Source organism: Triturus cristatus, chromosome 2_2, assembly GCF_964204655.1.
Source record: "Triturus cristatus chromosome 2_2, aTriCri1.1, whole genome shotgun sequence".
Classification (NCBI taxonomy): domain Eukaryota; kingdom Metazoa; phylum Chordata; class Amphibia; order Caudata; family Salamandridae; genus Triturus; species Triturus cristatus.
In genome coordinates, this window is record NC_140582.1 from 1222339755 (window position 1) to 1222360472 (window position 20718).

General features: G+C 43.3%; 1 protein-coding gene across 4 annotated transcripts in view; it reads right to left on the reverse strand.

Moving 5' to 3' along the window:
* The window catches only part of LOC146863442 (uncharacterized), a 521477-nt gene that overhangs the window by 232039 nt on the left and 268720 nt on the right, over positions 1–20718 (reverse strand). The window contains exons 1-3 of one of the 4 annotated variants that reach the window (XM_085642878.1): positions 9837–9990; positions 3576–3628; positions 3157–3320 (exon numbers count right to left, since the gene is read on the reverse strand). Coding sequence is in view for 1 of the 4 variants with exons in the window: in XM_085642874.1 (XP_085499000.1) it covers positions 3576–3628 (53 nt within the window). In the remaining 3 variants the exon portion in view is untranslated. Of the gene's footprint in view, positions 1–3156; positions 3321–3575; positions 3629–8939; positions 9042–9836; positions 9991–20718 lie in introns of those variants that run through there. The other 3 variants (XM_085642875.1, XM_085642877.1, XM_085642874.1) reach the window with 3 other exon arrangements.

Here is a 20718-nt window from a genome sequence, read left to right on the forward strand (position 1 = left end):
TGAAGTCCGACTGCGCAAGTACGATCCGTCCCGTCCTTCCAATTTTACAACCGTATGGAAAATACACCGTATGGACCGAACTGCAATAGCAACCATGGAGACATGTGCCCGCATACGCACCGAACCCCCCCCCAGCTCCTGCGGATGTACGTGCCGTACTCCCACCCGTGTATGTACGAGTCGAACCCCCACCCGTGTATGTACACCCGTGTATGTACGAGTCGAACCCCCACACGGGGGTTCGACTCGTACATACACGGGTGTACATACACGGGTGGGGGTTCGACTCGTACATATGCGGGTGGGGGTTCGACTCGTACATACACGGGTGGGGGTACGACTCGTACATACACGGGTGTACATACACGGGTGGGGGTACGGCACGTACATCCGCGGGGTCTGGGGAGGGGTTCGGCGCGTACCGGTCCCCCAATTCCACTCGCATCGCGCCGTACTTCGCTTTTCCGGCACTTATTGGGTGCCGTAAAAATATTGCCGTCCGGACTGGTGTCGGTTCGAATCGTACTTCCTTGTTCGTGAAACAGAGCCGGACTGTGTCCCGATGTCACGTCGGCCCTTTTCTCGGATCACATTTGTATGTATATTTTCGTCGGTCGGTGTTTTTTACGATTCGTACGGAAATGGTGTTTCCGTGCGAATCGTACTTCCATGTTTGTAATGTTTTTTTACCGGGTACGAGTCGGACGGAGAAAACCCTCCGACCGACGTTTCGTACCCGGTTTTTCCAGGATCGGAATCGGCACCATAGTGTGCAGTTTTGGAACTTTAAAATATTCATCTAAAATCAGCCGCACTACAAATTCCGATTTACTCACCTGTTATCAGGAGAGACCTCAATTATTCAGTCAGTATCCAAGTACTCATGCAGCGAGCCAGGCATTAGCACATGGACTGCCTCAAACCCCTATCCACTATGCATGCAGTATCCTAACTAACCAACACACTTATAGTTCTGCACTTATACGTTCAACAAATAAACAATATTTCAGTTTCAATATTTAAAAAAACGTTATTTCCATTTATATTAAAAATATATAATGTAATTTAAAAAAAATTAAAAGTTAAAAAACTTTAAAAATCAGTATAAAAAATACATATAACTATTATTACATTTAAAAATTATCATTTAAAAAACCTTCGAAATTCACTGAAAAAACCATAGGTTTCAGGGCTGTTATAGTTAGCTGGACATTTCACTCGTACAAAACCATTGAAATTCCTCCGTTATAGTTAGTTGTACTCACTATAACTTGCGCGCCCGCAATCCACTGCTGATGATGTCACATATTACATCATTCATGACATGGTCAGTGACATCACTGATGACATCATCCACGTGACAATCAGATACACCTCATCATACACTAGTATAACCTGTCATCACTCACTGTAAAATACAGAGTACCATATTTGAATCTATTGACACACCAATACAAGTTTCTAAAAACCCACTCGGTGATTCCTAGATCTACATACACATGTAACACTTACCTATAGATTCACTCATACATGCTGTCAATGATCACTAGAACACCATCAAATATACTTATACACCTATATCGACATTACACACCAGCACACATCCTAATCACTTATGAAGTCATTCTACTCATTTATGCAAACAATGGATCATACTTACATTTACTCAGCTACACACACATACAAACACCACTTCATTTATTCATATAGATAGTAACTCATACTTAGTGTTATAAAATCACTATAACAAGTATACAGTTATCTATACAGTCACTCATACAATCACTGAGTCTTATGTATACTTATTTATATACAACTGTTACATACACTGCCTTTTATTTTTCTAGTTTGTTGGACATGTACCATTAAGAGATATATTTGCTCATGAGCACACCCATAAAGATATTCACTCACCCACACAACTGTTATAACATGTAGTCTTAACCTCATACCTACTGAATCAACTATTCACACATCTTTCGGCAGTCACACACCCCCCACCGAATCACACACACATTCACTCTCCCATACAAATACTCAGTTAACTAATCAACAACTAATATAGACTTTCACATAGCTAGTAACCAACTGGTACAGCAGTTTACACAACAACTGACAAAGTGATACAGATATTCACACAGTTTAATCACTATCCAATATATTTAGTGAGACACTATAAAATAGTCAGGTAAACAGTCAATCACACTGCTACTAAATCCTCCATCCAGATATTTATATATCCACTCATTCTTCAATGAAGATTGCTATATACATCATACATTTTTAACTAACCAACCAAACCACATTCACTGGATGATGTCATCAGTGATGTCATTTGAGATGTCATCAGTGACGTCATCGGCAGTGGATTGCAGGCGCGCGAGTTATAGTGAGTACAACTAACTATAACGGAGGAATTTCAATGGTTTTGTACAAGTGAAATGTCCAGCTAACTATAACAGCCCTGAAACCTATGTTTTTTTCAGTGATCTCTAAGGTTTTTTTAAATGCTAATTCCTAACTACAACAGCCCTGAAACTTATGGTTGTTTCAATGAATTTCTAAGGTTTTTTAAATGCTAATTCCTAACTATAACAGCCCTGAAACCTATGGTTGTTTCAATGAATTTCTAAGGTTTTTTAAATGCTAATTCCTCAATATAGTATGTCTGAAACCGATAGATAGGTAGATGCCATGGTGTATTTAAGAGTGAGTGGGTGTACAAGTGTCTGAATGGATGATATAGTAGGTGTGTGACAGACTCTATAAGTGAGTGATTAAACCGGTCTTCTTGAATGCATGCGTTAGTGACTAATCTGTGTGAATGTCTGTTTGTCTGTCAGTTGGTGTGTAAGCGGCTGCCTGGCTACATGAGTGTCTATGAGTTATTGATTGGGTGTCTGAGTATCTGTATTGGTGCCTGCGTGTGGGTGGTTGATGTGTTGCTGTGGTTAGATGTGTGAGTTAGTGATTTACTGGGTGTATGGGTTCAAGAGTGTATCTGTGCAGGTCTGTAGGGTGGGTGAGTGTGTGTGTGTGTATGGGTGTGTTGGTGAGTGGATGGATGTCTCAGTGGTACATGTTGATGGTGGTGACCATCAATAAACACAACTTCATAGTGAAACAAGTGGCTATACTGCAAAGGTGGATTCTTACCATTATCTGCGGACAGGACAGCAGGTGAGCCCCAGCCCAAGTTGAGCTAGATCTGGTTAGCATCTCGCCTACGTTGGATATGCAATTCATCTACTGCTGCTATAGGCTGGGACAAACTCATTATGGGCAGGAATAACTGGGAACTTCATGGGTCAAACATGTCACTGCGTAAACAATTTAAACAGTGGTGTAAACCAATTGAGGAGAGCTGAATTGTTGAAGCAATCTGTAACACAATGGATTTTGAAGGTTGGCTAAAGATTCAAGCAAATATGGCTCTTTTCAAGAAAACCTAGGAAGATTCAGACAATCTAAACATTTTATATTGGAAACAGTACTAGGGCTGCAGTCATATCGGACTGATTGTCTCAAGGGATTCACACAAAATTCATGAAGTTCTGTTTGCACGGATTGCTTACCTAAGAGGCGACTGCCTGAGGGATACCAAACTTTCCTCCTGTTGTTGAAGATTCTGTAGAGACAAATTGGAATCTGTATCACACTTGACTTGACATCTGCACCCAACCATTAAAAGATCATAAACGCTCACAGAGACCAGGGCTTCACAGACTGAAGGACACTACTATAACACAGTCCATGGGTGAGTGCCTAAAAGGAGATGGTCAACAGATTAGCCGCTTAACCAAATTTACTGACATAATATTGCCAAAGCTGGACATCACCTCACTTACAAAACAGTGAGTGACACTAACTGTTGTTGGACATCCTATTCCATGTGCTGTTACCCGGACTTCTGGACTCATAATTATCCTGTTCATGTTTTATCAGTCACCATGTCCCATTTAGTCCATACTCCATGTGTCATATAGTCAATGGGATTCTGGCAGCTGAATGGCACCCTGTCTCAATGACTCTGAACATTCAGCCGCTTGTGTCCTGTAGAACCCCCCCCCCCCTCTTGCCGAGAAGAATACAGCCACCCTTTCCCATATGCTCTTAGCTGGCCTGTGCTATGGCTCCCGAGGGAACAAATAAATATGCAACATTGCCAATCTCTCCCTTGTCTCTTACGGTTACTCAAGTCCAAGCACACCTCCTGACCCGTGTGTCCTAAGGTTACCCTGTCCCTTGTGCCCTAAGGTCTGCTTCCCCTACTAACCTGGCCACCAAATATATTTATATGTTGGGTATTCGCTCTGCTCCGTACGCATTTGATGTGGTTTGAGACATTAAAACCTTCAAGAGGTCAAGCACCCACAGATCTGTCAACAGACACCGGTAGAATATTGCCAGGCATCAGTAGATCTGCCTACAGACATGGGTAGAATAATGCAAACCATCCACAGATGTCTACAGATAAGAGTAGAATATTGCCAAGCATCTGTCGACCTGTCTACAGACACAAGTAGATTACTCCCAAGCATCCGTAGATCTGTCTACAGACACGGGTAGAATATTGCCACGCATCCTTAGATCTGTCTACAGACATGGTTAGAATATTGTCAAACATCCGTAGATCTACCTACAGACACGGGTAGAATGTTGCCAAGCATCTGTGAATCTGTCAATAGACATGGGCAAATATTGGCAAGCATCCGTAGATCTGTCTACAGAAAAGGGTAGAATGTTTCCAAGCATCCGCAGACCTGCCTAAAGACACAGGAAGGATATTGCCAAGAACCCACAAATCTGTCTACAGACATTGGTAGAATATTGCCAAGCATCCATTGATCTGCCTACAGAGACGGGTAGAATATTGCTTTCTCCTTGTGGTGTGCAGACAGACTATCGACTTGGAAATGTCAAACTACAGAAATATCAAGCCCTAAATATTGTGAGTCAGAAATATCGACAGCAAGAATACCGTGGTCAAGAATATTGATTTTAAGGTAACAAATAGCGTTTAAAAAAAATAGAAGCCAATAAGATCATTTGCAAAAATACAATTGTTTAAAATATCGATTTTTTTAATTAGTGTTATGTATTTTAGTAAATATTTTAAATGTATGAGATGTATTATTTTTGTACAAGAATGTATTTTTTATGTGTTACATTTTTTTGTAGTTATCAATTTTATTTTTATTCATTTTGTGTTTTTTAGTTCCGTAGCGGGTTTAGGAGGGGGGGGGGAGAGAAATAGGGTGGGAAGTAATTTAATTATAATAAATTAATGATTTTTTTATTTACTCATATTTATTTAATTGAAATTTTATATTATTAATTGTGGGAAGTAAATAATTAACTAATTAATAATTGGCTGTTATACAATATTATTTAATTAATTGCTAATTAATTATGGTAATTGTGTAATTCTTTTGGTGCGGGTTGTGGGGTTTATAGGGATAAAGGGTGAGAAGTAATGTATTTTTAATTAATTATTATATATTAATTAGTATTAATTGAAAATTAAACATGTAAATTGTGTAATTAATTTTAGGTGCGGGTTGTGGGGTTTATAGGGGTAGAGGATGGGAAGCAATTTTTTTTAATTAACAATTAGTCGTTAATAAATATTAATTAATTGGAAATTAACTATGGGAATTGTGTAATTCATCTTAGGTGAGGGTTGTGGGGTTTATAGGGGAAAGGACGGGAAGTAATTTGTGTTTCAGTAATTAATAATTAGTTCTCAATTAATATTCATTAATTAAACGAAGATTAAATATAGAAATTGTGTAATTAATTTTAAGTGTGGGTTTTGGGGTAAAGGTTGGGAAGTAGTTTATGTTGAAATTAATTAATAGTTGATCATTAATATGAAATAATGAATTGATATTTAATTAGGGTAATTGTTTATATTTTTTGTGTTTGGGTTTTACTTTTATAGGGGTAAAGGGTGGGGAGTAAATTAATTTTACTTAAAAATTAGCTAAATAGTATTACATTTTTTATCGAAAATAAGTTTTAATTTTGTAATTAATTTGTAACTGTTTAATTTTAGCTGTGGTTTGTGGGGATTACATGGGTAAAGTGTGGAAAGTGTATTAATTTTTATGAGTTTATTTGTTTTTTAATTGATATTTCTTTGATTGGTAATTAATTATGTAAGTACATTTTGTTTTTAATTTAGATGTGGGTTGTGAATTGTGTGGTATTATAGGGTAGGGAAAAAAAGTACATTTATGTAATTAATGTTTGTTTCTAAATAATGTGTAATTAAAAATATTTTTGTTTGAAAAGTATACTTTATTTTATATAATATTTGTAGGTATGTGTCATATGCATTTAACAATATGTTTGTTAGTTTTGTAATGTTAAATATATTTGTATTTTAATATATTTATATTTTTTGTATTTATTTTTTAAATATTTTTGTTGTTAATATTTAGTTTGTTTTTAATTATTTTGAACTGACTGGAGTGAGAATATTAATTGTTATCCCTCCACAATCCAACACTTTCCCTACTGTTGCACTCACTGGAGTTGGAATAGTAATTTTTACCTCTCCGCAATCCAACACTTTCCCTATTGTTGCACTCATTCGAGTGGGGATAGTAATTTTTACTCCCCCGCTATCTAACACTTTCCCTACAGTTGCACTGACTGGAATGAAAATAGTAAATTTTATTTGTCCGCTATCCAACACTTTCCATACTGTTGTACTCACTGGAGTAGGAATAGTAAGTTTACCTCTCCGCTGTCCTACAATTTCCAATACTGTTTAACTAATTGGAGTGGGAATAGTAAATTTAACTGTCCGCTATCCAAAACTTTCCATATTGTTGCACTCATTGGAGTGGTAATAGTAATTGTAACCCCTACGCTATCCAACACTTTCCCGACTGTTGAACTGACTGTAGTGGTAAATTTAAGTTTAAAGATTTTTAAATAGTTTAATGTTTTAATTTCTAACAGAATGTTTTTTTAATTTATTTTAGGTTATTGGTATATGTGTTTAACTGAATTTTAATATTTAACATTTGCAATTTATAGAAATTATTTATTGTGAACAATATTAATTCAATGTTAATAATGGGTATTTAAACCAGTATTATAAACATAAAGCTAATGAAGCAGCAACATACCAATGGTACACAAATACAACAAATATGGCACATTGAGACTAAGTCAGTGTGAAATTACATTGTAACATTAACAGACAGTATGGTGCTGATTCCAATCCGTTAAAAATATTCCCCGTACGAATCATATCCGGATATTTGTACGTACGAATCGTACAAGTCCCGTACAAACTGGCAAGTACGATTCGTATGTAAAAAAATCCATACGAATTGCATTGGGAAAATTGCCCAACACGTCCTTGGGTCGGAAAAAGTGTCTGGCATGTCCCCGGACATTTTTACGTACGAATCGGGAAAATGAAGTCCGAGCGCGCAAGTACGATCCGTCCCGTCCGTCCGAATGCACAACTGTATGGAAAAAACACCGTACGGAGCGAACTCCCATAGCAACCATGGAGACGTCCAAACATGTGTCCGCATACACGCCGAACACCCCCCCAGCCCACCCCCCCCAGGTACGCGCCGTACCCCCAGCCCCCACCCCCCATGTACGCGCCGTACCCCCACCCCTTGCTGGTCATCCTGTATAGAAAGGTCACCATTGTCCTCATCTTATGGGGCATTCTTAGCTCTTGTGTATGCTGAATTACCTGCGCCATGGTTCCTACTCTCCCTTCACCCTGTCCCTTGTGTCCTACATTGGCTTTGTGCCGTACACCTATGCTATACGTGCCCCTGGTGTATTTGGTCACCCTGTGCCATCTGCTAGATGTAGTCTCCACTCTGTGAACACAGTCATCCTGCCGCCTGTACCCCTTTCCCCATGTACTCTCAAAGCACCCTTCACGTGCCCTAAAGTCACTGTACCCCAAACACACTCTTCCCTGTGTGCCCTGTAAGAGTCCTGCCCCATGGTTTTCTACCCCTTTTGCCCTTCTGTAACCCTGTCCCATGCACTCACGGTGCCCCATCTGCGCTGTGCCACCCTGTACCAGGTGCCTGGGCTGATAGTCACCGGTCCCTCTGCTCTTGAACACCCTGGCACATGCATTGTTACCCTCCCTGTCCTAGCACCACCACGTACACTCACTGTTCACCATTAACCATGTGAGTGAACATGGCAGACAGCCTCACCCATGACGTGGGTGCACCGGGCAGCCCTGTGCATTCAGTTCTTTCGGGGACTTGCTTTGGTGTCTTCTTTCCTTCCGGTTCTCTGCTCTACAACCCCTGCACGTGCTTCTCTCTCACGGTCCGTGGCTTATATAACGTGTCACGTGCACTCTACAGCATAACGCACCAGACACAGATATCAGAAGGTCGGATCCTGGAAGTCACGTGAACGCTGTGTTTGTGCACTGTGCTTTAAAAGGGCCGGTGCTGTTCGGTACTCCGTACCTGCACATCTTAACCTTGATAGGGCGAGGGCCAGTACTTCTTGGCACTGGGTACCTGCACTTCCATATTTCCATTTAATGAACCCTAACTCGAGCTCGGGGTAACTGGGATTTATCATACATCTGCCAACCGTCGCCTCGACTATGAGGTCCATATAGACCTCAGCTATAAAATAAAGACTGGCATCTTTGGTGACTTTAATCGGGTCCGTCCCTTCAGCCCCCGTCTCGTCCCTCCGAAGCGTCACATTGTTGGACACACTAAGTCCTCATGTGTTATATTGTTACCTCAATAGGTTACTCTGGCCGTCGGCCTGTGCTGCGTCCAGCGCGGGGCGGGGGTTATGGTTCGGGGTCACTAACAAACCTAGCGTGAGGCCTGGTGGGTCATTAACAGTAGCCCACTACTGCAAACCACAAGCGCTCTGTCGCATTTCTAAGCGCTACAAGCCTACCGCCATACCTGCCAACTCACATGATGCCACCGTGTGACACACGGAATCGGCTCCCATCACACGTCTCCAGGTGAAGAGCCGATGTGCCACCGTGTGACACACGGAATCGGCTCCCATCACACGTCTCCAGGTGAAGAGCCGATATCACACGGTGGCAGGGGAAACGAGCTGAAAACCACTGTAAATAGTGGCTGTCCAGCTCGTTTTCTGAGGCGTTGAACTGCCGAGGCCCTTTAAGCGGTGTGAAAACACCCCAGAACATCGGCACCAGCCTCAACAAGCTTTATTTTGTTTGGGAGGAGGGGGGTTGGGGCCAGGGTGGGGTTCAAAAGTGCCTCGTAGGTACAGCTTGACACGAGGCCCCTCCCCTTTCTAGGCCTCGCCCCTCCTCACATTGTGAGATTGTTCGGCTGGTATTCTACAATTTAAAACAGGATCAGAGCACCACGTCTTTCTGGTAACACACAAAACCACAGATTTCATAGCAAATAACCTTCAAACCAATTACTAGCCCAACCCACAGTACAGCGCTTTGGAGTCTGACAAGGGTTATGAAGCGCTACACAAATGCAGGTACAGTTGCTGCTATTTTTCATCTGTACTGTTTTTTCTATATGGTTTGTTTGGACTCATCGAGTCTACTCCCAATATTCACCGCCCCCCTCCTCCAAGCCCCCACCCGGCCTTGCCATTAACCCTTAGTTTACTTCGATTGACTACTCTTTCATTCCTGTAACCTACAGCCTCAGACTAACATGTACACCACACGAGGACTGGGACTACAACCCCCAGAATGCACCGAGTCGCTAATTAAACCCCCAGGACTAGCACAGGTGAGCTCGTCTTGTCATGAAACGTCACAGCATAAATAAACTGAAGTAAACAAGGCAAGGCATGCATCTTACGGAATCTCTTCTTTTCAGTCGTCTTCGTTGCTGCCTCGGATTTCTCTCGAGTGTCCCAGATAAAAGCCCTCACCCCTCCTATTTATAGCGCTACACTTGGAATAAACCTAAGTTCCTGCCTTCCGCTGATTGGCGGATGAAAGCGGGACGGTTATGCGACCCCTTTCATCCAAAGCCATGGTCAGCGGAGGGGCGGCTCTAAGGGGCTTTCACTTTGTGCCTGCCCCGCCCTCGGGATCTCCCTTCCTTTCATGGAAAGCCGTGATTTACAGGAAAAAGAAACTTGAGGGGGGATAACAAGCACTGGCAGAGTCAATTGGCCGCGCGTATGCGAAAGCTATTGACTCTGCCTGTTTGACAATATCGTTAGGCTATGTTGTAGAGCAGTGTGACCGAGCAGCAAAAGTAAAGATAGTAAAAAGGCACAATGATGGGGTCAGCGCTATTTTGTTTTACAAACAGGGTGGATGTGTCAACGCGGACAATGGGAGGGAAGGAACAACAAGGGGGTGGGAGTTAAGAGGCAATAAAATAAAAGTGCTATACCGCGGCTGGCCGCCCCACAGCGCTAGTTAAACTTGGACAACAGCGGGGAGGAGGGGTGGAAGAAGCAACACGGATTTTGTGTGGGTGCAACTCGGAGAAGGGGTGGTTGCAACACAGAGAAGTGGGTGGGAGGGGAGGAAGCACTTTGTGCAATGGGGGCATGGGAGGGGAAGAAGCAATAGTACCTCAATCACATGGCGAGCACCTGCAGCGAAAGGACACTAATCGCGATTAAGCAATCAGTACTTGGTCCATGCTCCACACAAAAGACAAGGAAGTTAAGCCGACATGCACGGCCCAATCAGGAGGCAGCAAAGAAGAGTGACAATGAAGCCACGCATGGTAAGCAATATGTAGGCTCAAAGCCCCTTATACTAGGTGTTAGAAAGTCACCCTTTTGGCATGTTAATCCCACCCCCCCCTTTTTGTGCGCTGACTGGTACTGATGTTAGCTGACTCTGACTGTGCCCTGAGCCCTGCTAGTCAGGCCCAGGGCCAGTGCTATGTTAAACACATGCACATGCATTGAGGTACACTTATAATTGGCATTACCTACTTTATAAGTCCCTAGTAGACAATAGGGTAAGGAGATTAAAAACGACCTATAAGTCCCTAGTATGTAGGGGGGAAGAAGGGGACCACAGAGGACTGAATGCAGTCTCTAAGACTGATGTTCACCCTATATGTAGAGCTGATGTGCTTATTGATAGGATAAGGCTGCTAAGTATCTGATTAGATTTGATTTGGCTTCCGGCTACTGGCAGGTTTCCCTCACTGAAGGAGCAAAGGAGAGGTCAGCATTCTCCACCTCGGAGTCCATCTCAGAGGGACATTACCAGTTCAAAGTGATGCCCTTTGGCTTAAAGAATGCCCCTGCCACCTTCCAAAGGTTGGTGAACAGAGTCTTGTCTGGGTTGGAGCAGTGCAGTGCAGCACATCTGGACGATATAGCTGAATACAGTTCCACCTGGGAGGATCAATGAGGGAAGTGCTTCAGGCCATGCAGCAGGCAGGTCTGACTATTAAGGCAAGAAAGTGCCAAATAGAGCAGAGTTCTGTGGTGTACCCAGGCTACCTGGTAAGTGGAGGACATGTACAGCCTCTTCAGGCCAAAATTCAAACTATTTTGGATTGGACAGCTCCTGTTACCCAGAGTCGGGTCAGGGCATTCCTTGGACTGAAAAGGTACTATAGAAGGTTTGTTCAGAATTATGGGACCATCGTGGGGCCCCTGATAGAACAGACTTCTAAGTAGAGGCCAGAAGAAGTGGATTCGACCCCAGAGTGTCAGAAAGCTTTTGACACTTTGAAAGCTGCCGTGTGTTCAGCACCAGTGTAACTGCTGACAAGGTTTCTTTTCACTCTCTAAGATATTGATTTCATACAAGTGGATGTATTCTTATGCTGCGGGGGGATTTGGTTAGGTAGTCTGGGAATTGTGAATGTTTTTACTTGTCGCTAGGGGACTTGCTCATTTTTAGTTGGGGGAAGTAATTTTGAAAACAAGTGCTGCTATTTTAACTATTTGGAGCTTCCTCAACTCCTGTTCTTAAAACGAAACGCTGGATCATTTTTTTATGCTTTTTTGGAGTGTGTGTAACTCCTCTTCTTTTTCGCCCTTCACACTATCTGCATACAGGGCATAGCGGCCATCTTGCCTGTGCCGTCTGCCATTTGCGAGTAGCGCTCTAGCTCTCACACGCTGCATGCGCCCATTTCTAGCCCTATTTAATGGGCTGGGCTCGGACGCGCAGCGGGCGCACCACTGGCGCGCCTAAAGCAAGCCCGTCTGCGCCTGTCCGCGCCAAGTCAGCGGCAGAGGCTAGTTATGCTGCCCGTTCTGCACTTATTGTTGGAGCCCGCCTCCAGTTGTCAAGTGAGTTCCTTAAATCACTTCGGCCGCCCCCCCTGCCCCTGTCTTGGTTGCAGGCTCGCACCCTTTAGAGCTGATTTCTCGTGTGCTGACTGCAGCTCTGTTTTCAATCTTGAGCTCCTCTCCGCTCTCACCAACTCCCCGAGAAGGCAGCGTGTGAAAGCTGCCTTGATAAATGCTAGATCAGTGAGGAAACATCACTCTGAGGTCTTTGAATTGCTGACGGATAACGCCCTCGACTTGTTGTTTGTTAAAGAGACCTGGCTGAATGCCAGTTCCAACCCTATTATTGCACTGGCCACCCCTGTTGGTTTTAAATTCTGTAGGGTGGACTGCCCTGTTGGTAGAGGAGGTGGTGTAGCGATTCTCTATAGAGAGAACTTAATATTTCACAGTGAAGTTTCTAGCCTACGGGATGGGTGTGAGGTTTTGGATTTCACCATTCATTTTTCGGATCATTTTACATTGGGCGGCTCTCTTATTTATCGCCCCCCTGGCCAAGCCAGTGCGTTCTTGATATCTTGTGGGGATGCCCTAGCTGAACGCTCATTAAGTTTTTTCCACTTCTTGGTTTTTGGTGATGTGAATTTTCTTCTTGACCAATAAGATACAAAAGAGTCGGTGGATTTCCTTGATTCTCTTCAACTTGCTCACCTTTCTCAGTGGGTTTCTCTACCCACGCATCAGGGTGGCCACATTCTCGACCCTATTTGCTCTAACTTCCCAGTGGTAGTGGACGACCCTTCTCCGGTCCCTTGGTCGGACCATTTCCTCATCTGTTTCTCCTGGGATATTAGTTGGCCAGTTCAGCCCTATTGCTCTACCCGTCCTCCGATGTTTACTAAAATCGATCCTTTGCAATGTAAGATTTCCTTGGCTGCTTCTAGGCCCACTCTCCAGCAAGATCTTACGGGGTGTGTGGCCGGGTTTACGAGGTGGATTGCTGATGCAGTGTCCTCACTTTCGCTGCCCCGCACATCCAAGCTTACCAGGGAATCGCCTTCTAAACCTTGGTTCCTGCCGGAGCTGAAAACCCAGAAACATGAGTGTAAAGTGTTGGAGAGGGCCTGGCGCTCCAGTGGCTATTGCCCCTTGGCTAAGCTCACGTTGAGTACTAAACAAAAGAGCTATTATGCAGCGATTGCGGTGGCTAAAAGTCAATACTTTACATCACGTATTGACCAGGCGAATAATAACTCCAAAGAAATCTTCTCAATTGTGAAAGTTTTATGTCCCCGTTAGCTTTGGTGCACCCCGCTCCTGTTACAGAGGATTGGTGTAACATACTGGCCAGGTTTTTTCAGGACAAAATTTTGGACATTAAAGCCACTTTTGCCATGAACACTTTCACACCTGTCCCCTGTACCCCTGTTTTTCTGTCAGCTGAATCTTCCTACAATTTTTCTTCCTTTTCTGTGGTTGATCTTTCTACCTCCCTTAAAATTTTGATGGCCTTAAAATCAGGCTCGCCCACAGATCCTGTACGGCTAGACTTTTGGCTTCCGTTGCGGATTGTGTTAATCCGGAGGTCAATCAGATCATTAATATGTCATTGCGGGAGGCCTGTGTTCCAACATCTTGGAAGCAAGCTAAAATTCTTCCCCTTCTTAAGAAACCATCTTTGGACCCTTTTATTCCTGGAAATTATCGTCCTATTTCGTTGCTTCCTAGCCTGGCCAAGGTTTGTGAAAAGGTGGTCACTAATCAGCTTACTGAATATGTGGAGGCCTCTGGCCTGTTCCATCCAGCACAATCAGGGTTTCGGGCGGCTTTTAGTACTGAGTCTGCCTCACTGGAGGTGTCTGAGGTGATTAGAGAGTGCCTTGATGCCGGTGGGAGGGCAGCGCTGGTTATGCTGGACCTCTCGGTGGCCTTCGATACGGTGCCTCATGCCCTGCTTCTCAATCGCCTCTGAGAGATTGGAATTTCTGGATCTGTGTGGGGCTGGATTAGGTCTTTCTTAGAGGGCCGTTCTCAGCAGGTTTGGCTTCTCCGGTGTGCTTCGGCTACACGGATAGTGGCCACTGGTGTTCCACAGGGGTCATCCCTTAGTCCCCTCCTTTTTAACATCTATGTTACTCCGCTTGTTTATCTGGCTGAAACCTTGGGGGCTAAGGTGATGGCCTATGCGGATGACACCCAATTGCTGTTTTCCTGGGGACGGGATGAGGACTCAGTACTCCCTGCTCAACACTGTCTTACTTCATTTTTTCCGTGGCTCACTCAGCTTAAATGCAATGAGGAGAAATCGGAGAACCTCTTGTATGGTGCCTTCCCTGACGACTTCAGAAGGAGATTATGGCCCCCTGGTTTTCCCCTTCCTTGTTCTAAGGGTGATTCCGTCAAGAACCTTGGGGTCTGGTTCAGCAAGAACCTGATTTTTTCCTCGCAGGTAAAGAAGTTAACGGGTTCCTGCTTTAGCATTCTTAGGTCTTTGAGGAAGTTCCTTCCTCTTCTGCCCAAGGCTGCGAAGGAGACTGTGGTTTGTGCGCTAATCTTTTGCGCCTTGATTATGCCAATGCATTGTATGCTGGCATTCCGGGTTACCTGTTGGATAAATTACAGGTGATTCAAAATGCTGCCGCCCGTCTTCTGCTGGGCCTTTCCAGCAGATGTAGTGTGCGTTTACACTTGCGATCGCTGCATTGGCTTCCAGTTAAGGCCCGTATAAAATTTAAAATCTTATCCATTGCTCATAAAGCCCTGTACGGGTTGGGCCCTAATTACTTACAGAACAGGTTAGCTTTCTACACCCCGGTAAGACAGCTGCGTTCGTCTTCTCAACTTCTGGCAGAGACTCCCCGATTTAAGCGCCTTAGACTGGGCGGCTGTTCTTTTTCCCGGCTGGGAGCGCAGGCTTGGAATGCTCTGCCATTGACTTTGAGGGGCATCAAAGACCGTGCGATTTTCAAAAAGAATCTGAAAACCTTCCTGTTCTAGTCTCCTTATCTGCGGCTGTGTTGATCCTTGTCTGGCTCGCGCCGGGACACTCTTTGGAGTATCCGTGCGCGCTACAAGTGTATATAACATAACATAACATAACTGGCCCCTGACTACACAAAGGAATTTGTTGTTCAGACAGATGCTTCCGAACAATGGATTGGGACAGTGTTGTCACAAGTAAATGAGGAGGGCCTTGATTAGTTAGTTGCCTTCATTAGCAGGAGACTCCTCCCCAGAGAAAAAAGATGGTTCGCCATTGAGAGGGAGGCTTTAGCTGTGGTTTGGTCCCTGAATAAGCTGAGACCATACCTGTTTGGTAGTCTCTTTCATGTTCAAACTGACCACATACTGTAGGAAGCTGGCTCTGTATATATTATACCAAAGTGAGGTATAGTGTGCACAGAGTCCAGTGGAACCCCAAAGGCAGGCAGAGGTAAAGGTAGATAGCACCTCACTCTCTATTTGTGGTAGTGTGGGCGAGCAGTAAGGCAGTATCAGAAGACAGTGTTAAGCATTTTTTGTACACACTCAGTCAGCAAATGAATTCACACACTCAAAGACTGAACTTCATACCAATTGTTTTTGTATAAAAATATTCTTTTAGTTATTTTATTTCCTAGAACTGTGCAGGCTTCCAAGCAAGCCTGGCACAGGTAAGTAATAAGTAGTTTGCAGTAAATATACAGATTGTAACACAGTTTGGATTGCAATTGTAAATGCACTTTGTTTTGATTTACAGTATTTTTAATGAGAAATGCAATGCTTTGTAAATACAGTACATATACTTTGTATAGGATTTTGAGTAAAATTGCAGGTAAGTTACTTTTTTACACAGTGTAGTACAGTGTAAACTGGTAAGTAAAATTGTTTTTGCTAGTTAGTACAATTTGAAAGAATTTCTTTTGGTTTTCAAACTCCACACTTAAAAACTTTTCCAAGAAAAACAGTCAATGTTATCCCATGGAGGAAAATAGTGTTATCGGTTTTAGGGTAAGTATTCGGTAGTGGGAGTAGAGGCTCTGGGGGTAGACTCAGGGGTCCCCCAGGGATGCACTCTCATTACACCCTCAGGGGCACTAGGACAGCCGGGTGCAGAGTGCTGAGGCCCAGTGTTATCCAATGGGGGTTAGGGGGCCTCCGGTTGGTGGCTGCTGATGAGCAGGCTACTTGTTTGTGGGAGCAAAGCGTCTGGACTTTAGCTCAGGGCAAATGGGCAAACAAAGTAGCACCAAAGTAGTACCCTGAGCGGCACTAGGGCGGCCGGGTGCAGGGTGCGGTTTCGATGTCGGGCGCCCTATTGTTTGCAATGGGGAACCTCAGGTTTGCAAAGGCACTGCAGGCTTGGGGACGAAGGTCTTCTGGGTGCGACCACCACTTTGAGAGGTAAGTTGGGATTTTGGGGGTTGGTTAGGCACCATTGGTTGGACCACCCAAGGCCGTGGGGCGTCGGATGAGGGGGGTTCCTTTTAGGGTCCTTGGTGACGGAGGAATTACACATTTCATTTCCCCTATTATAGATACTTGGCCTCATAGGCTAACATGCCAATATTTTATAGACATTAAACACCCAAGCACACATCAAATTGTTATTGAAAATTCTTCATATGTCATAGTATCATGCAAGGTACAAAGAAACTGTCCATTTCTTTCTGTTTTTTTCTTGTTTGTTCTTTATATTTAATAGTTCTTCATGTTTCCAGTCATTATGCAGTTCCCAAGCCAACACGTGTTTCGTCGCCTCAGTTGTTTGTACATGCGACTTGATCACGGCTAGGTAGAGAATAGTATATACTTCATTTAGTTACGCCAGTTGTTATTCGCAATTATTTATTACTACTCATAAGCAAAGGGAAAACACTTAATGATAAAGTGCTACCAGGGGAAATGGAGTGGCGCGATGCCGGTTTAAATGTGAGCACCTTCTAGTGTAGTGTTTAAACATGCACAAAGTGCCTTTTGTGACATCATAATCGCATATTCGTAAAGGGGAAGAAAAATATTGGGTTATGTCTTTTTATGCATCTAGCAAAGACCACACAATTGAGAAGTGTTTAAAATGTGAATGTGCACGTGACGGTGATTAGCCTTATGATCAGAGTCCAAATCAAGAAGAAATAAAAATAAAAGAAGTGGTGTTCTTAAATTTAAACCTGAAGGATCACCCAGTGACAGAAACCGAACTGCCGCCTCTTGGAGAAAAAATATATCAGGTAGAAGAAATTTCAAAAACGAAAAACCACTTAACACAGAGTCTCACTGACCTGAAAAGAATCGGTATAATTATATCTGTGCAGAGAAACAAGAAGCAAATCCCCAAAAGGGGTTAATATTACAATACTGCAAGATTCCTGTAGAAACAAGTCTTAGTAGGTAAGTACTGTGTGTAAGAGTTAAGAATCCAATGATTAAAAACACCTAATTGAAGTGTTCAATCTTCTATAATGGGGGCAGAAATGTGAGCTGAAGGTGCTGAGCAGAGCACAAATTAAGCAATAATAACAACATAAATGATGACCACGGTCAATAAATGGGTGCAAGGGCTGCAATCTACTTTAAGCGGTCTGAAGTTGTCAAAAGCGAGAAGTTATCGTGGCATGGCTTCGATGTCTGAAACTCACAAACACGTAAAAAAGGCATTGAAGGAAATTAAACTCACTTGTTTAATTATGGTACCTTCGAGCTGAAGTTTGCCATTTTGGGCATACATGAAGACATTGCCAAAAAGGCCAAGCGGAGCAAGGAGCACAGCGCAGTCGAATTTTTTCTTTGCCTCTTGAATCCTGTTGGCATGACTTTTGTGCACTTTTTTCAGGTGGTTTGGGAGGGGGTAGTGTTGCAGGGATTCTGCTCATGCACAGAACTATGCGCAGGAAACCAGCACCTCAGTGAATTGTGGTGTACCAAAAACTCACCTCAGAACCCAGAACCCCTATCCGACCAGCATCAGTGTCCCATTCGTTATCCGTATTATCTCGGAGGTCCCAATGTATAGACAACCCAGAACAAGCGACTTAGAGTATTCTCAGGAATGGTGGGAATCAGAAATACCTGTTCGTTATTATTCTCATATCAGTCCACAACAAGAGGAAACAGAGACACGATAGAGTTTAAAATGTTTATTTTATAAACTACGTGTACTAAGATGCAATACTTTGGCTAACATAAGCAGGCAAATGATTAAAAATAAAACCATCAGCATTGTTACAATACCATAGAAAATAAAGGGAGAAATCATGTTATAAATGACAGTGGAATACAGCCACCTTCCCTTCACAAATGAGCTAATATTATTAGACTAATAGAAGGTGTCTAGGCTTGAATGGGGAACCCCATACCGTAAAGAACAGCTTAGTTGAATCACATCACAGGATCAGGTGTGCTCTGCTCTTGGGAAAGCTCTTCTTCAGAGTGTGTGTGTAAAGCACGCAGACCGCAATATTAAAAGCCCTCGACTTTCAGGTATTTGCAGCTGTGTGCGTGTTATGGCTAAATAGTGGGCCGATCAACCTGAACTCAAAAACATGCATTGTCTGGCGACCCAGACTGTTTCTTTACACAATGTTCAGACCAAGGTCGCAGCGCATGTCTAGGGATGTGAACAACAGGCAGTTCTCATTTGAAGAAAAGGCGAGCAAGCAGTTTTCAAATAATAACATGTATCTGCAGTGTCGTGTGCAAAAGCAGCAAAAGTGGCAAGATGGCTTTCTAATATCTAACGCGCTTATGCTAACATAGCAATGTATGTATATAAATCGCAGCCCTCACTAAAGTAGGCACCAACGAGAGGGAGAAGGTGGGGAGTGGACAGGGAAAGCAACAACAGGTAAGGGGGCACCCCGGACAGCAACAACGCAGAATGGCAGTGAAGGGGAGGGGCAAGCAACAATGCAGTAGGGGAGAAGGATGAAGGGGCACAAGTAAAACGAAGAAAGTACCTGTGAGCAGTGGAATGACATCAGGCAAGGGGAACAGTACTTACACCATGCTGCAGTTTATCGACAAAAACACAAAGAGGAAGTAAAGTCGGCACTCGCTGGCCAAAGAGAAACAAGGAAACAAGAGTGACATTGTAGCTAACCCATGATAAACAATGTGCATTCTCCAAGTCCCCTGTAAGTAAGCAAATGTCTCAAAAGTAACAGGATATGCGTTGCCTTATGCATGGCCTGATGTGTAGAGCATGGGGGCGTGGCAAATAGTCAAAGAGGTGAAGTGGCAAACATACTGAAGGACATAAAACAATCAAAAAAGCCCCCAAAACATTTAGGGTCTCCAAGGTGAAGGCAAAAGAGTTTATAGGGAGCGGGCAAGAAAGTATGCCGCCTCAGGGGAAACAGCTATTACGAGCAGCCTTTGCCACGCAGGTAAGTATTTTATTTTTTTAAATAACATACTTTTTATGTAATTTTAAAACTAAATAATTTTTTCTTTTTATGTAAATGAAAAAATACAATACATTTTAAGGTTTAGTGATGGGTAGAAATAAAGGTGGGTAAGGGTGATTTTAGGGTTTAGGAGTGGTTAGAAGTAAAGGAAGGTAAGGGTGATTCCAGTCTTTAGGGGTGGTTGGAAGTAATGGGAGGTAAGGGTGATTAAAGGGTTTAGGGGTAGGTAGAAGAAATGGGAGGCAAGGGTGATTTTAGGGTTTGGGGACAGGCAGAGATGAAGAGACTTAAGGGTAATTTTAGGTTCAGGGATTGTTAGAGGTAACAGGATTTATGGGAGATTTTAGTGTTCATGGATGGGGAGATATGGGAGTTTTCAGGGTTCTGTGGTAGATTGAGGTAAAGGGAGGTAAAGATTAATATAGGGTTCTGGGTGGTTAGAGATAAAGGGAAGTAAGGGTGAATTTAGGGTTTGGGGTGGGTAATGTCGTAAGTCCCTCGGAGGCCTCTCAGGATCTGTTCGTTGCTCAAATGGGTCCACCTATTGACACCCTCAATTCCGATTTGCCATAGAAGCACGGAAAATTAAGGTGGTCAATCGGGGGAAGGAAAGGATGGGAACAGCGGGGAGGGAGACCTGTGAACATAAAAAGAGATATTCAAAACAACTGATACGTTCACAATATCTAAAGCACCAATCATTTATGAGAACCTTCTTTCTGATATACCTGTAAAGGAAAATAACTGGCGTCTGTGGTCACCTAGGAAATATGATTAAGTAATTTCAAAGCCTTCCAAAAGGCAATACCATGGTTTTTTCAAGTCACCGAATTTTGAATGACTCACGGTGCGTATACTGTGAACAGAAATCAATGTATCAGGTTTGTGCACTGGATATACTTAGAACAATCACACCCGTAGTCACGCTACCACTCATACCCACCATACGTGGTGTTTGTTCGGGCTTCACAAGGGAGGAAGGTTTAACTTCCACCTCTCACTGCTCCCCCTGCTAGAAGACGAACAACAAGACATATGCCACATATATTAACACCAACTTAATGAACAGCAAAGTACTCTGGTTGCAATAATTATGATAACAGTGTGTTACGTCACATACATATAAATGATGATT